Source organism: Malaclemys terrapin, chromosome 12 (assembly GCF_027887155.1).
Source record: "Malaclemys terrapin pileata isolate rMalTer1 chromosome 12, rMalTer1.hap1, whole genome shotgun sequence".
In the NCBI taxonomy this organism is placed as follows: domain Eukaryota; kingdom Metazoa; phylum Chordata; order Testudines; family Emydidae; genus Malaclemys; species Malaclemys terrapin.
Genome location: NC_071516.1, coordinates 17,363,668 through 17,381,934, shown reverse-complemented (window position 1 = coordinate 17,381,934; position 18,267 = coordinate 17,363,668). Strand labels below are relative to the sequence as shown.

Below are 18,267 nucleotides of genomic sequence, written 5' to 3'. Positions count from 1 at the left end.
GAAGGGTCAGCCTCATACAATGGGAATCCTTCAGTGGCATAGAGTCAGTGCAGAGGCTTCAATGTCAACTCTCCTTCTTGTTGCCTCTCCCTGCTACCAATGCAGTTGGTGTGGCTAGAGGAAAGGGGGCACAGGGCAGCAGCTCTTTGGAGCCATCAACATCTTCCATAAATTAGAACAGCCTGAAGGGACCAGCCTGCATTCAAGAGCTCCAAGATTAGGAGAGTGCAAATGGCAAACATTATGTCACTTTCCAACATTCTCTTCTGCATCACACACCCCTCCTACCTACCTGTGCTGTGTGCAATTTGTCCAGGCAGCCCATAATCTGGGCCGTAAACCTATGATCTGGAATGGCCCCTTATCTGATCATTTTGACTGCTGAAGGTAATTCCACTAAGACACCATATGCTTAATGATGCTGACTCACTCAAGTGTATCTTCCTTTCCAAAGTGCTCTCTCATGCTGGGGTGCAGGAAGACCAATCCTCTGTATGGACGCCAAGGCCCAGCTACTCAGAAATAAAAACTCAGCTGTGTCATGACTCTGCTAGATATATTTAGTCGTACCCAAGGATTTGCCAGAAATTCCATGAATGTGCAAAATTGGTTGAGAGTTACACACAATAGCTTATGACAGCGATATTCTCCCTTGAAATGTGCTTCCATGACGTAAAGTTCACTTTGACTATGTCTAGTGATTAGTTACTAAAAATGACTGTATGGTATGTTGAAGCACCCCTATTAACTAGAGTCATTTAGCATTAAAGCTGTAGTCTAGCAGGTACAAAGCCAACATAATGGTGACTTTTTTTCTTCTAATGTTCTTTCTAACTGCTACCATTACCCCAGCCCAATGGATTAATTAATAAAGCCAAAATATACTACTTGGATCTAGAACCAGTTCGATGACAGTTCTCAGAAAAACCAGAGGAACACAGAGGAGACCAGTTGGATGATGGAAGGGAAGCCATTGCTATTTTACTAATCTTTCAATTTATATTGAATCATGATGTCATTCTCCGGCTGTAACATTCCGAAGCCATATCTTCCCTTGTCAAACCCTGGGATTCTTGCTTCAGGATCTTTCAGTTCCAAGTCAAAATTGGTTAACAAGATGAAAACAAACCTAAAATGATAAAATGACCAGGTCAGTAAAGTATATGATATCGACAACCTACTAGTTGTTCTATGCTTAGAAGGCAAATATAGAGGGAACTGGTAATTCTGCCTATAGTTAAGGTTGCCTGATACTTCCTATTATTAACACCCAGTTTTCAGTTGCTTACGACTTTGCCAAACTTTAACCATTTGGATGGAACTTTTCCATGCCAGGTGCCTGCCACAGGCTGAATTATTCTGGAAAATTTCAGAAAAGATGGTTTAGCCATTTCCAAGAATGACATTAGGGAAAAATACATTGTACAAAGTGAAGAAGTGCTATTGACAAATAGTATGTGATCATATCATTAAAGATTGTATCATAATGCATGCAATGGGGCCCAATGCAGGTTGCACGGGAAAACTTGATTCTGGACTTTCCTAAGTTTTGCATCCTTAATATAACTTTGACTTTACAACCTTCATGTAGTTTTGTGTGTGCAGTGTATGTATGAAGCTACAGTAGAATGGAAGGCCTGGGAGCATTTCCTCTCTACCACCACAATATACTATGCGGCATAACTAACTAATTCACAAGTCATTTGGAGATTTTGTTATCTATGGTGTTAAAAAAATACTTATTTAAAAAATAAATAAAATGTTTTTCCCAAAGAGTTTATATGGGTTATTGAGGAGTAGATACAGAGTTTACAAATGGTCTCACCCTGTATTTATACAAAGTAGATGCCAGAGGCATTAGATAAATATTATGTTTTGCTATTTTTTTTTAAATAGAGGTCCAAATTTTATAGAACAAGACGGTTCTTATCCTGGATATTAAAATTACAAGTGGCCAGAATAACTAAGTTTCATAGACTCTCTGCATTTACTTACTGTTTGATGCTATTGACTGCATGGAACTTTCCAATACATGTGTTAATTCCTGCTCCCCATGGCATGTTGTAATATTTGAGCCTTTCCCCTCCTTTATAGAAATCCCTTTTCTCTGTGTTGTCTGCATTGAGGAATCTGTCGTATTTAAATTTCTGAAAAATAAGAACACATTTTTCTCACAGTTATTCTCTGTCCCATGGGAGCAGATGGCTATCTCTGAACACAGAGGCGATCACTTTGCTGTATATTTGTATTCTGATATCGCCTAAAATGCTGTTGTAGGGAGATAATTAAAGGCTTTCTAATCACTGATTGGAAGACACTCTGAGAAGTAGGGGAGCCTATGATGAAACACCTGTCAGAGATGGTCTAGATAATACTTAATCCTGACATGAGTGCAGGGGATTGGACTAGATGACCTTTTGAGGTCACTTCCAGTCCTATGATTCCATGCTTTCCAAACGAAGATTGGAGAATATAGGTCAAAAGAGCAGTGTGCTGTGGAAAACACAGATATGGACTTCCCTATCTAGGGAGACCTAACTAGGTTTTAGAGACATGAGAAGACTTTTCAAGGAACCCTGGTATGGACTGGGAGAGAGACAGCAGAGTAAAGCACACCAGCATGGGTTCTGAGATAGGAGATTACCCCAACCTCTGACCTTCCAAATGTGTGTTCCCTACCCTGCAGTCGTGCAGCATGCAGCCATTGGGTATGTATGAGCGTAGGAAGAAATGGTTTTCTTCATTTTTTAATCTATTTTCTCTCTTAAATAAGTTATACATTCTTTATGTTCAACTGTAACTTGGACGTGATTGTTAATGTGAAAGAGAACCATTGTTGACTGTCCTAAGGAGCTGGGGGAGCCTCTACCTTCTGAGTGTGAGTCCACCAACCCTGCAGTGCCAAGCTCCACTGGGGATGGCACAAACTGAGGCTTGGAAAGGGCCCGAGTTTCTCTCCCTAAAGAGAAAGGTACAAAGGCTTATGCTGGCATATGTGGAGACCCTGAGCCATAGGTGTATGATGATCCACCATAACAGACACAATCAAGAGTTTCTTCCACACTGGCAAACAGCTTTGAAATGGGGAGTCTTCAATGATCTCATCCAGCTGGAAACAAACCCAATCATTCCCAGATGCTCACCTTTGAAATCATGCAAACATCTGTCCTGCTCTAAACCTTGCCTGCCTGCAGAACAAACACAAGCATGAAGACTGCGTATTTTCAGCTTGGTGACTCATATGCTGAATCCTTTAGTCATGCAAAGTAATGCAAACACATAGTTCACTGGTCTATCATTCCTGCTCGGAATTCTGCTTTTTTGCCTATTTTAATGTAATGGTTAAAGGGCCTATAATCAACGAACATGAAAATCCACTATTGGGGCTGATCTTTCTCACCTATTAGGGCACCAGCTGATTGTCCTAGCATTGCTCATGTGGACCAAAACCTATTTCCTTAAAAGGGAGTTTCCCCTGAATAAAGACTGTGGGAATTAGCCCTGACTAACAAATACACTGAAGGATAGAGGAGTACAGAATAGCCTGAGTATGTTAAATTTGTGCACTTGTGTTGACAAATTCTGAAAAATCATTAGGAGAGGCAGCTTGGTCCAGTGTCGTGGGCACCAAACCAGGAATCAGGAGATGTGGGTTCTACTTCTCGCTCTACCAGTGACTGACTGTGTGGCCTCAAGCAAGTCACTTGACCTCTCTCTGTCTCCTTTCCCCATTTGTAACATGGCGATAGTGACACTTGCCTACACTGATGTGCCTACTAATACATATCTATCTCTGCAGAATGAAGGGCTTGAGGCAGCCCTGCTGGGAATCAAACCTGGAATTCCAGAGAGCCTGTTTCAAATATAGGTTCCTAAGTGATTCATTTAGTTGCACATGGGAAGTTTAATTAGTGCTAACTATCCACAGAGCAAGCAAACAAACTGTACTGGACATAACACCTCTCTGGTGTACGTACTTGGCTGCTGAACTACTCTGTGAGATTCCTAAGGACACTCAAAGCTCTGCAGTGTGCATTGGCAACATGAATGGTGTTTTTCACTATGGCTCCATGGCAGGGCTGTGTGCTGGATTGTGACATCAGCTCATATCTTTCACTTGGGCAGCCAGCAGGGTTCAGGCTTATCTTGGGGGGTAAGTGCATTTCAGCCAGAAAATAGTTGCAGGTGACAGCTGTTTACTTCCCTAGCAAGGCCAGTCTTTGGAGTAGCTCTAGTCTTGGCCTCCTTGTATCTGCAGAGGCAGCACCAATATTCTGAGGCCATGTTCTGGGAGCTCAAATGGGAAAATATTGGTCCACAAGAAGAAGCAATAGGGAGCTGACAGGACCCAGCCTAGATGAGTTATCCAGCTGACAGGACCCAGCCTAGATGAGTTATCCAGCTGGAGCCAGGAATTGTCCTGTAGAATCAATGCACTGACACCTGAAGTGGGGGACACCATTACAGAAAGTGCTAAACATGCTATGATCCTTTCCCATGTTTGGTCTCTAGGCTTTCACAGTGTGCAGCAAAGCCTCTGGAATCAGACCTTTCTCTCACTTCATTTTCCAGCAATTACACGAGCTGTCTCTGCAACGGAAGTGTTTGCAGAACTAAGTAAGCTAGGTTGCTCTCGGCTTTTTCACTCCTCCAAGCTTTGTTGCCCCCTCTCCCTATGATAGTCAATGGTAGAGTCAGTAACGGCTCTTTTTGGTTCAGTTTTCCCTTGCAGTACTCTTGGCTAGCATCTCAACCCGCTGAATGTTTTCTCTGGCACGTTCTTTGGCAGGACTATTACATAATCCCAGCAAACACTGATTCCTAGATTTCAAGGCCAGAGGGGACCTTTATGATAATCTATGAAGATGTCCTGCATAACACAGGCCATAGGAGACTTTCCCCCCGCCCAGTAATTCTTGCATAGGGCCCATGAGGCAGACCCTCAGTTGTAAGTTGTCAAAGCTGCAGTAAAGCTAATGGAGCTATGTTAATTTACACTAGCAGAAGATCTGTGCCCATAGCTTGTGGGTGAGCTATAGCATATCTTTCAGCAAAATGTCCAGTGTGGATTTTTAAATAAAATAATCAAATAATAATACATATGGAGATATACCTATCTCATAGAACTGGAAGGGACCCTGAAAGGTCATTGAGTCTTCACTACCCGCCTTCACTAGCAGGACCAATCACTGATTTTTTGCCCCAGATCCCTAAGTGGCTCCCTCAAGGATTGAACTCACAACCCTGGATTTAGCAGGCCAATGCTCAAACCACTGAGCTATCCCTGCCCCCCCATTTAAAGACTTTGAATGATAGAGGATCCACCACACCCCTAGGTCTTCAGCATGATCTTGTTATGCTTCATCTAATTATGCCTTTTTCTGCTCGATTAAAGAGCTGTTTGCGGTCAGAAATCTCTTTCCCGTGTAGGTACTTCTAGACTGTGATCAAATATTGTCAGGGAGCCAGCTGCAGCAGGGCCAGTCTCCTAGCAACACACTGGACACAGGGATCCTAATGGGGGCTGCCTGATTGACTTCACTTCCTGATTGATGGAGGGGCGGAGCTAGCTACTATTTAATCCAGCAACAGCCGGTGCTCGCTGGCTGCTCAACATGTTCCCTACCCACAGCTGGCTTAGTCCTGCTTCCTGCACTTACTACTTCTCTGCCTGCCCCTGTTCCCTCGTCAACTCATGCCCTTCTCCGTCGTTGACACCGCAGCTCTGCTTTCTGACCAAATCTCTGGCTCACCCATTGGTTCTGGCATTCAGCTTCTGATCCTTGGCCCTGACGCTCAGCTTTGTTCTTAATTATAGCTCCAGGTATTTTGTGGCCCCGAACCTTGACTCCAGTTCAGCTCCATTCTAACCTCCAGGCCTGGCTAACCCTATGGCTCTGTCTATTAGGCCCAACTGCCCATGTCCTGGTCTTGTCCTTGACAAGTATAAAGGAACAAAAAGATTTTTGTAGCCTGGGAAGCATCTCAGCAACTCAACGTCATAAATGGAGAAACACATTTCATGCTAGGAGAAGCTATAAATTCCCCCAGATTAATGGGCATAGACAGAAATCCACTAACAGCTTGAATTTAGTGCTGGTGGAAAGCGATGAATTGACAACCCTGGAGACTGAAGTCCTGAGTTTATCCACAAAACAGGAGCTGCATGTGCAACGATGGTGCAAGTTTTCCTCACCCTGTCCTATTGATGCACCTCAACTCTAAGCTATAGGACCTGTCTCTAGGGAGACAGACTTAGTTCACTGGAGCCCTTATGTGTGATTCAGCTGCAGGATTTGGAAGCAGGCAGGGCCGGCTCCAGGCACCAGCGAAGGAAGCAGGTGCCTGGGGCGGCCAATAGAAAGGGGCATCAGTGCGTCCATTGTCAGGGCGGCACGTCCGGATCGGCAGTGGCGACATTTCAGCAGCAGCTCAATCGGCCCGCTCCGGGTCGGCAGTAATTTGGCGGCGGGTCCTTCACTCGCTGTCTTCCTCTTCAACGGCACTTCGGCAGCAGCTCGATCGGGTTCTTTTATTTATTTATTTTCACCGCTTGGGGCGGCAAAAAAGCTGGAGCCGGCACTGGGAGCAGGTCACTTTACCACACCAACAAACCAGTTCACTTGGTTTTTTTTTTCCAATGAACCCTTCAGTGGAAAAATGGCATCAGGTCCCTGTATACATTTGCATGGAATAAGCTCAACTTCAAATGACAACCGAGCTGCCAAGATTTGCTCCCTGCGCACCACAACTTTGACTCTCTTCCAGCAGTATCGCGAGAGCATTAAAAACGACACAACGCGTCAAAGAGCCAGATATGACATACGGCGCTGAGCTGCTATTGCTATTGAGAAAGGAGTGGTGACTCGAGGGGGAAAATGAGTCCAATTTTCTCCAGTCTTGCCTGATGAGCTTTCATCTTAAATCAACCTGTCATAGGGCTTTGTTGTGTTAAACTAATATTTGGAATCCGAACACTCTGTCTCTGAATGGAGCACAGTAACCTAACCAGTTATAAAAGGTCTTTTGACCTTGCAAACTGTATCTAATAGCATTTACATTGCTGTGATGCTGACATCATTTCTGACATTTTGGCCCACGGCAGACTACGTAGAGAAAGCAAAAACAGCTTGTTTCTTTGTTACCAAATACCCCTTAAGCCCCCTGCTAATTGCTAACACATGTTTCTATATTTAAAGATTGCATCAAGTTGTTATGGCAACTGGATAGTGGAATTCCAGTTGTCATAACAAGTCAGCCTTGTCCTCATGTACCATTGTTTCCACAATTTCATTTTTAGAGCTCAAGTTTACATAACTTACCAGCCTTTCCCATAACACTGAATCCGAAGGAGAAAAGTAAAGTAACTCATTTGATCTTTTTTCAAGGCAAGCTTTTTCCCTTAAAATGAGAAGCAGATTAAAGGAACATGATAGAAGGTGCTCTTAAACCTAAACAGCATTTATTAAAACAAAAGCCAATTGCAGAAATCCTTGGAACCCTCCAAGATGCTGGAGCACCAGGATCTAGATCCAGTTGGTAGCAACCAAATGTTGTTAGCCTCAGCTGGTCATTCTTGAATGGGCCATTTCAACTTGGTTCCAGCTGCAAACAGGACCACTATGGTAGTTGGTACCCATTGGCAGGAACAGCAGAGAAGGTACTGCCTGAACCGCCCATGTGGAATGAACTCTTTCATGCCCACTGGTCTCTCCCATCAGGTCAAGCCCGAGGCTCTCTTACAGCATGGTAAGAGAAATCAGCACTGCTGTGGCCCATGCTGTACCTGCTCTGTTTGGCCAAAGGAGAGAAGACTTTGGTCTCTATACCTAGCTGTGTACTTTTATGATCTTCATGTCCATAGTATCCGAATCTCTAGGGGTGTCAGGCCAAATCTCACCTGAGCATTGAATATTCACACTGTTCTTAAAAAGAATACCTATAAAGCACAACAAGACACGTTAAAGAAACATCATGGTTGTGCTGCCCTCTATCAGATGCTGGCTACTATCCCTGCTGAAAGAAACCTCATTCCAGTTTGGCTTCTAACTACATTTTGTGCTGTAGAAACTGCATCATATGTCCAGGTCTCCGATTTACAGTTGTAAGTTAATGGGACTCTTCACCTAATCAACCAGAGTCTTGCCGTTAATTCCTGCTGAATTCTTGGTTTCAGCTCTCAAAAGTGCCTGAAACGCTGGGCGTGCTCCACATAGTACTACCCCTTCTTCCAACACCAGCGTCCCTGTTCTGCTGAGTTGCAGCAGACGTCCAGGACCTTCTAGGTCAGCTTCCCAGTAGAGAAGTCTAGTCACACAGAGTCTGGAATGCTCTAAGTGTAATGTGCTTTATTTACACCCACACACACCCACACCCACACACAAGTCCTGAAATGAGATTACCCAAACAGCATGCAGGGCAATCCCCTCCTCCAGGACTCTCGGTCCTGGTTTACAGGGAGCGACTCTGCTTCAAGACTTAACTCCAGTCAGAGCCCAAGGCTGAAAGCAATCACTCCTGCTGCTCGCAAAGCATCCTCTCCCCAGGCTGACTTTACAAAAAACCTCACATAACCCTAAGCTAACAATACAACAACCTATCTTCCCAATTGCTCACAGTCTTCCAAAGTGTGTTTTTGAGCTTATATGTTACAGCACCACCTGGTGATGCCTGCCAAAACAAGAAATAAATAAATAAATAAATAATAACAGGTAGGGCTGGCTCTAGGCACCAGCTAAGGAAGCAGGTGCGTGGGGAGGCAAATCTGAAGGGGCGGCACTCCGTCCATTCTTGGTGTGGCACTCCGCCTTTTTGTTTTGTTTTGTTTTCTTTCCCCACTTTGGCGGCAGCTTTTTCTTTTTTCCTTCCTCGGCAGCAGTTCGGTGGCAACTTATTCATTTTTTCTTCTTCGGTGGCACTGCTGCGGCTGTGTTTTTTTGGTTTTTTTTTTTTTGCTTCACCACTTGGGGCAGCAAAAAAGGTAAAGCCGGCCCTGATAAGAGGTGTTATAGTATTAATATTGGAATAGTGATTCTGATATTAAACTTCTCTGCCACTGAACCCAGAGTACCTGAGTGATAGATTTTCAAGATGAAAGTGACAGTCAGAGAGTGAAGCAATACAGTTGGAACAGCAGCCATCGGATCCTTTGCAACCTGTCACTAAAGCAGCAGGTGGTTGTTATGGGAGGGGGAAGTCATTTGCCCACACTGGAAAGCACTAAACAGGATTCCCCCAAATCGGAGAGAAGATAGCCAGCAGTAATTACAGTGCTAGCAGTTTCTGAAGAAGTTAGAAGCCCATCTGGGGCATCGCCCAAAACGTGAATGTCTGGATTGTGCTAATATTCCTTTGTGATGTATCCAATCTCTACACATTCTGCAGGGAAGGTGTGGGGTTAGCGTTATAGGGACAGGAGGATGGGAATGGGAAATGGTCCATATAGCCTGTAGTAATTACTGAGATTGAACTGTAGAAGAGCCCTTTCCCTCTCCTATGCAGTGCTAACCACTATAAGGACCCCTTTGCATCCTACAGATGACAGGGAAAGAGATCCCTCTGTGCATTCCTATGTAATGGGATTATATTAAAACTGTTCTCTAGATCTGGTTACATATAACAGAGTTACAAATAACTCAGCCCTTTCTGCTCACAGTAGTTCCAATGTTCAGTACTGTACATTCAATGTTAAAGGAACTCAAGTACTTCACAAGAATTTGACCACCCAAACTATAGATGAGGAGGATAAGCAGTCCAGCTTTTCAGAAAGGGGAGAGGACAGCTTCCACTAGACGAGTATGCAACCAGTACACAAACAACCATAGGAACTGCACTGAGATCCAGCTCTCAAATACTGGATTGTGGCAACATTAAATGAATCAGATGGAGCTTTTCTGAAATTTAATTTCAATCAGGGCAAAATAAAGTCCAGGCTATTTAAATACTAGCCATTTCAGGCCACATTTGCAGAGTTCAGGTGCAGAATTGCATGCACAGCTCAGGTAACTGCATGCACAAATGACCAGAATTGGTCCCTCTCACATGCTGTTGCCTCATTTGCCTGTGTTCTAGTTGGCCGCAGTCAATGTGAGGATCAAACCCGAGACACCAAATGCACAAGACCCCACTACTTCAGCTAAAAGAGCAACCTTGCTAGCTGTCAAAAGGTAGCAGGCTCTTTGCTTGGTCAAGCCACTAGAGGGAAGCTTGAGCAAGTTCACTAAACCAGCATATCACCGTAGGCATGCATGCAAATTAGGCACACAAATGTCCACTTAAAACTCTTTGAAAATCTAGTCCTTATTTTTAGAATTTAGTTAACCTAAAAGGGCATCTATTCAAACTGGCATGTTAAAGATGCCAAGTTCAGGTTCAATAATGCAGCCTCCTGCATTATATGCTCAGCTCAATCGTTTTAGATAAACCACTAAAGCTGGGACACTGAGAAGGAGCAGCACAGAATATTGTCACAAGAATTAAGATTCAGAATGACACAAAGTTACCTCTGGCTCCTCATAGATTTCGGAGTCCATCTGTGGGCTTAAATATGGAAAAAGACAGAGTCTGTCTTCTTTTCTCAGGCTGAACTTCCTGCCATCTGCCAGTCTCAGTTGCATGTCTGCAAGTACTTCTCTGCTGATAAAAGGGGCTGCTGTCAAACGCAGCGTTTCATTCAATACACTGTCTGCACAAGAGGAAAAGCAAAGAGAGAATTACTGCATGCAATAAACAAGAGTGAGCTAACTGCAGGCTGCTTGCTTTACATTTATGCATAATGAATGGAATTGCGTAATGAAGTTCTAATGAAGTGGATGGCAGAATTTACTGGGTCAAGGATCCAAGTATTCAAATGGCAGATATACGTTAGACTTAGAGGGTTTATATCTCCTGCCTTCCCTGGGAAACTGAACTAGACATAAAGGAGAGACCACAGAAATACTAGCCATGTCTTCAAGGGCTTTCTCTGCAATTCTCCTGCAAAAAATGTGAATCCAACTATTTCCTGCATCTCAGTCACTCAGGAGCTAACTGCTTTGTTACTGAATAATGTGTGCAGCTTTCTGATTACAGAGTGGCCTGTGCAGTTAACATATATATGGTCAAAACCAAGGAGAAATCCCTCTCTTCATTTAAAATCCATGTTTGACTATGTAGGTTGCTCAGCCTATACAAATTCAAGGTAGAACCACCCGTTAACATTACTCTGCTAGACACCAAAAATCATGGACAGAACAGAGATATTGTTGAAATAAACCATAAATCCAATCTGTAATCCACTAACCTCCCTCTTTTTGTCCTATGACTGCAGAGGTGTTAACGGGACACTCTACCTTGAATGGTCCCTTACAATATATGCTAACTAGTTATGCTAAACAATCTGTTCCACCTTGCATTTTGCTGTGATGCTGGGAGTTCCTTTCTCAAGCTCTGTGTGTGGTGCGAAAGCTTGTCCCTCTCACCAACAGAAATTGGTTCAATAAAAGATATTGCCTCACCCGCCTTGTGTCTTTGTTATTAATACTAAGAATTAGAACTGTCAGACATTTTTCACAAAATAATTTATTTATTGGAAAATCCTGATTTTGTTGAAATGGAACAAATTTCTTGTTTTGAAAGGTTTTGGGGAAAAAAAGGTTTTGAAGTTGTCAAACTGTCTTGTTTCACCATTTTTAAAATGAAAAGGCTTGTTTCTTCAGTACAAAAGGATTTATTGTTTAGAAATTTAAGTTAATTTATAGTAAAAATATGTAAAAATAAATTTTAAAAAAGGTCAAAAAGTGTTTAAAAATTTTAAAAATGCAACATTTCAATTGGTCCAATTAAAAAACTAGTTGGATTTTGTGTTTGTGGAAATTTTCAAGATTTCAACTTTTTGCCCCAGTTCAGGATAGGAAAATGTTTCAAAATCTTGAAAATCCAGGAAAATAGTTTCCTTCTCACCTCTACTAAGAATGTTCACTTTCATCAAAACCACAATTGAGTATTAAAATAGATTCAGATTTCTTCTCACTGCAGCCATTATATCCAGTCATTAACCCAATGTAAAAGATTATGCTTCATATACTAACACAGTGACTCCTACCTCTCTAACAACACTTCTTGAAAGAAGTTATCACTAAATCTGTTCAGTGTGGCTATTAAAACTGGGATGACTGCTCACAACAGCATTACTTACTCTCACTATGCAGAGAGCAGGTTAAAGATCAGAATGTATCATGTAGATGCATTTTATTTAATAGAAAAGAGGTGAGCAATGCACATGCTAGATAATAGAAAACATAACCAAGGCGAAGAGGTGTTCCCCAAAGTATGCAGAAAATAAGATTTACATTTCCCAAACGCTGTTTAAAAACCAGCTTCTATGGCTTAAATATTATATCTAGCTTTGTCACTGAAGAACGGTGTATAATGAAACCGTTTTACTTTGCAGTTAGCATCAGTCTAGTTAATTTAACACTTGTAAAACCTTGAATAGTACCTAGCAGGCTGTAGGCCAGGTTTTTAAATCTTTAAGGGGCACAATTGTGAGAGCAAAGTGAGAATGCCAGTTGCATGCCTACATTTTGACATTCATTTACTTGGGATTTCTTCTACAACAGCTAGACACAGCTGTATGCAGATTTTCTCTGATTTACATGAGCAAGCACGTTAACTGCATGTGCAAATTAGGGCCATGATTGCATACACATTTTGCGCCTGCAATTTTGGCCTAAACTCCTTGAAAATGTCCTAAACTACCAAAGAGAATTTGAGTCAAATGGTACACAGATGTCCCCAAAAGAGATGTACTAACCAAAAACAGGAGTGCTGTCCAGCATCTCTTGGCTAATGCCTTGCATCTGTTTCATTGTTCGTCCTCTGATTCTAATTACTTTTTCTAATTCACCTTGAACTGCTGCCATGGCTGCAGGGTGCTTTAGAAGAAACAGGAGAAGCCAAAACACTGCAGGACCTGCATTACCCTAAAAACAAAAACGGCCAGAAGGAATCAGAGTTATCACAATTGTGAGCAGATGTATTGGAACAAACAGAATTTCCATTACATCACAAAAGGAAAACATAAGTCAATGTCAATTCAATTTTCATTACAAGCAAAATCTTTTCAGTCAATAAGTGAAAGGAATGTGTTGGCAACGCTGAAAATTAACATAAAACAGTTCTTGAAGGACTGATTTTAAAGGATAAGTATCCTTCAAGCTCTTGTACATTATTAATGAGAGTATCCCAGAACAAAATGGCTGCCTCAGAAACGTGAAAGATCTCACCATTCTGCCGTTAAAAAAGTGCATGGCAGAATTTACTGGGTCAAGTATCCTACAGTCAGCAAGGCAACCTAGTGTATGGCAGTAGCAGACAGCGAAAGCATAAAATGTAAGCCACTGTAGAAAACCTGTACTCATTTTAATAAGATTCTCTGAAGCAACAGGAGAAGTTTACAAAGACAATAATAGGCAAGGATTTACCTATCAATGTTTCAGCTACTGTATAGAAAAGTACTTATATGCCCATGAGATAAATACTCTCACTCCCCTTTGCATCCAGTGAGGGGAAATCTATCATAGGAATCATGTCCCACCTATTGTATTGTGGTGAGTGGGATGTAATATAAACAGAGAATGATTTCAGAGAGCCTGCACAAAGCTTATGCACCAATTAAGTCCCACATAACCCTATTTTAGTGAGTTTGGTTCCATTTCATCTGCAGTCAGCAGCTCTCACTAAGTTATATTGTGTCTAAATCTATCCCAGGACCTGAAGAAGAACTCTGTGTAAGCTTAAAAACTTGTCTCTCTCACCAACAGAAGTTTGTCCAATAAAATATATTACCTCACCCACCTTGTCTCTATAATTTTAATTCATAAGTGTTGAACACTTGGGTTTGGTGATACTGTCTTTTGGCCTCCTAAAGTGTAGATTGTAAGATCCTCAGGGCAGGGGCTGTCTTTTTGTTCTGTGTTTATACAGCACCTAGTACACTGGAGTTCTGGTCCTTGACCGGAGTCCCTACGTGTTACCACAATACAAATAATAATCATCATAATAAAAGCCACTATTAAGTGAGAGCTCAGCTAGAGTGACATAGCTGTTCCAGAGTGCAAGAGGAAATATGCCCCCATGTCAAACCAGCAAAGAGAAGTACTTGATGGGCCAGCACTGTATATATTCATTCTTGTTTTTAAAACTATTGTGGTAATTAAGTGAAAAGCACAGTAGCATCGGTGTCAATATGGAGTGCAGATACAGTACATTAAATCTAAGTAATTTAAAGAGAAGAGTATACAATTTAATAATTCATTCTGTTTTGGTAAGTGCAATGACATTTTATCCTGCCTAATTTTCAAGCAGGGCAGTTTACTTTTTAATTAAAATAGAGGCATTTATAAATACATATGACCATTTAATTATTCGTGTTGCAAGGGAACAGACATAGTCATGCATTAGAAAGAATAAAGTCTCTCTCCTCTTTCTGGAGATTATATTCCAGAAACCTACATGAGCTGAGTAAATTCTCCTTGTGATTAAAGAGAGTTTTGGCCCACTGCACAGTGCAATGTCATTGGAGGAAGAGTTGTTTGCTGAGATCAAACCAAAAAAAGAACAAAGCACTGAAAAGTCAAGTCAATGCTGAATTTATTTCAGTGACTGTTTTAAAGCAAATGCCTTCCCGGCAATTATGTATATTACTGAGGCAGATAACAGGAGCTCAAATTTTTCAAAGAGATTGGAGAAGTAACACTTCTCTTCCTAGTTCGCAGTGTTGTTGTAGCCGTGTTGGTCCCAGGATATTAGAGAAACAAGGTGGGTTAGGTAATATTTTTACTGGACCAACTTCTGTGGCTGAGAGAGACAAGGTACCGAGCTTACACAGAGCTCTTCTTCAGGTCAGTCCCAGATCTGTGTAAACTCGAAAGTTTGTCTCTCTCACCAACAGAAGTTGGTCCAATAAAAGATATTACCTCACCCACCTAGTCTCTCTAGTTCTCTTCTGTATTACTGCAGGCAAAATGCCCACTGGTGGGCCTGATCAGAAGCCCACTGAAGTCAATGAGAATCTTTCCATTGGCTTCCATGGCGTTTGGATGAAGTCTTAAATGAGTGTAAAATTATCACTGTAACAAACAACAGAACTGAATTTTACAAAGCAAAGAAACGATTATTACACAAAAGAGAGGCTACCGATGGGATATTATAAGTTGATTAAGGCCCACAACTGCCATTTGTGCCTTTGAATCTCTCTCCCCATCATTTTTTTTTATTATTAAAAACTGAGCCCTACTTTTTCATTCAAATACACCACGCAGTTTGTGGAGCAAGGCTAACTTTTTTCTAGAGCAAAAACACAGACGTAACACTGCAGAAAACTGAATTAAGGAAAATCAGTATTACAGTGGGATTTTGAAGCTATATCCCTCTAAGATACAGACAGAAGGCCTGATCCAAGGGGACTTTCCATTAACTTCAATGGATTTTCAATCAGGCCCGTAAATAATAAACCATTTTGATAAACTGAGATCATTATAAGGAATGTATACACCATATCATAATATTAATACCTAACTCTTATCACTTTTGCCCAGTAGATCTGAAAGTGCTTTACCAAGGAGGTCAATACTATTGCCCCCATTTTACAGATGGGGGAAACTGAGGCACAGAGAGCTTAAAGTGACTTGTCCAAGGTCACTCGGCAGGCCGGTGGCAGAGCTGGGAACACAATCTAGGTCTCCTAAGTCCCAGTCCGGTGCACTACCCACTAAGCCACACTGTCTGTAGACAATTGTCAGGCTGATCCTCCATTCTTATACACCAGTGTTGTCAACATTTTCAAAAGTGGCCTCTGATTTTGGGTGTCCAATTTAAATAAATATTTGGTCCAGGGCCTGAATACAAATTTAGATGACTAGCCTCAAGTATCCATTTTTGAAAATTCTGATCTAAATCTCTATTAAAAGTTTGCTCTATAACTCTCCCTTGTGTCATGAATAAGGCTATGAGTATGTCACAGAGGCACAGAAGTCAAGGCCGTGGCAGTGGGGGACTCCCTCCCAGCTCCCAGACTCCCCCCTCAGCTCCTGGTCCTGCAGGGCAGCGGGGGAATCCCCGGAGCTCCCCAGTCCCCTGCAGATAGCAGGGGATCCCTGAAGCTACCCAGCCCCTGCCGCGGGAGCCACCATGGGAGGCAGTGGGATTCCCCGCCAGCTCCCCAGCTGCCTCCAAGCCTGCAGTGGGTGGGATACCCCCCCCAACTTCCCAGCCAGTGGGAAGGGGGGAGGGGCCACAGCTCCCTGCCACTGCATGCAGTGGGGCAGGATGTTGGACCCTCCTCCCTCCCCATTTTGTCAGGGATGCTTTTAGTAAAAGTCAGGGACAGGTCATGGCTTCCGTGAATTTTTGGTCATTGCCCGTGACCTGTCCATGACCTTTACTAAAAATATCCATGACAAAATCATAGCCTTAGTCATGAAGAAACAAGACCCCCTACATATGGGTATTTTTTTTTCCTATCCTGGTTAGGATTCTATAGAAGTTATGCGGTGGTTTTCACTAGCTGCACAGTGATCTGAAGTGTTGCCTGTTTGAGCGTCTCCAGTAAAATATCTGGATCTGGGATGTGAAAATGCTCCCTCAAACTGTTAGGTCACACACAGGAAAAAGTGTTCTTTTAAAAAGGTCTGAAACTACAGCTGCTTAGAAAAGGTCCTTGCTCAGGAAGTCAGATGTGATCAGATGTAAACTGGAAATGCCTGGGGATAGACTGTCATCCGTGCCAGACAGTATAGATTACTTCTCCTGGGAAAGCAGCACCTTGGCCAAGGACACTAACACGTCTTAAAATAAGGCATACACCACCCCCTAGTGGTGATTTACATTATGTACCTGTCCAGCAGGTGCGTGAGGAAATGTGCACATAGAGGGACAATTTGTGAACTCCTACTTGTGTGTGTAATGAGTTAACACACACAGTCTTTGCACGCTAGCACTTACACACATAGAGGCAGTTCCTCAGCTGGTATAAATGATCACAACTCCACAGATATCAATGGCATTATGACAATTTACAGCAGTTGAGGATTTGCCCTATAGAATTTACATGCGCAGAACCGATTTAGGCTTAATTCGCATGACTTGTCTCAGTGCACACAAGTGATAATATTCAAACACCTCAGGCATAATTCTGTAAAAATCATGGTTAAAGTTTCATGGCAACTATCATTCACTATATCGGACTTGGGTATTGAAGCTCATATGGCCCTCAGTAAAAGGGCCTCAGAACAATGAATGATCACACACACAGAGTGAATGAAAGATGGCATGTCAGCTTTGCAGCTGATACGGTGCTGGATTCATGATCACTCACTGTCCTGAAACACTCTGCTGAAGGACCATACAATCTGCAGGTGAAATTTGCCACGCTGGGTACATTAAGGACAGAGCCAAGTCCTTGCACTGCAGGAGTGGGACCTGCATCTTTGTGTTTGTGTTTCTAAGAAACTAAATGTTGTAATGAACAGACTCGACCTAGTGCATATGTTCACCACTGCCCTCAACTGGAGGGAATCAGAAGGGCTCCACTATGTGTCGCAGATCCTACACTGCTAACAATCCTACGATTCTCCTTTCTCTCAAGTGGTGTAGACCTGTGTTTTGGAGAAGGAAGCTCAATATTCTATTCCCACTGTTGTCTTCCAGTTCAGAACAACCATGAGGAAGTTCCCAGCTTGGCCCTCGCTTTGCCACAATATTACTTTAAATCAAGGTGGGTGTTTTATTTCCTTTGACGTTTTCCCCATGTGGTTAGAATTTCTTTGTTATTTTCCAGGGGCATCACAACCTCTCTAGTGGAATCAGTATCATTATTGTTATTCCTAAGGCAATTTCTAGCTTTCTCTCCATCTTGTTATCTCCCTGAAAGAGCTAAGATGGTTTTACCTGTGTGGCCCAGAGCTGCATCAGCATGGCTCTGGGTTGCATATCCTCATCCACTCCCAGTTCCTCTAGGTGCTGCTTGTAGCTCTCTAGCCAAAGGCTTTTGTTGGCTTTGGAATTCAGTCTTTTTACAGACAGTAGCTTCCAGAGATGTCCCTTGAGGCTGGCAGCTTCCTTCTTTTCCGCTGCACATAAACAAAGGCAGAGATTTTGTTATTAATATAAATATTAAGAGACACTGCAGCTCACCAGTTCTAGTGACTCCTGGTCTAAAGTGTCAGTGACACGGATAGAAGGAAATTAAAACGTTCACAATGGTGCCATCAACTGCCCATACTTGCT

General features: G+C 42.5%; 1 protein-coding gene across 1 annotated transcript in view; it reads right to left on the bottom strand.

Annotated features, from left to right (window-relative positions):
* Positions 1-537: 537 nt before the first annotated feature.
* The window catches only part of PTGIS (prostaglandin I2 synthase), a 32,026-nt gene continuing 14,296 nt past the window's right edge, over positions 538-18,267 (bottom strand). The window contains exons 6-10 of the mRNA XM_054045922.1: positions 17,929-18,110; positions 12,794-12,962; positions 10,503-10,684; positions 1,996-2,147; positions 538-1,129 (exon numbers count right to left, since the gene is read on the bottom strand). Coding sequence (XP_053901897.1) covers positions 985-1,129; positions 1,996-2,147; positions 10,503-10,684; positions 12,794-12,962; positions 17,929-18,110 — 830 coding nt within the window. The 3' untranslated portion in view covers positions 538-984. The remainder of the gene's footprint in view (positions 1,130-1,995; positions 2,148-10,502; positions 10,685-12,793; positions 12,963-17,928; positions 18,111-18,267) is intronic.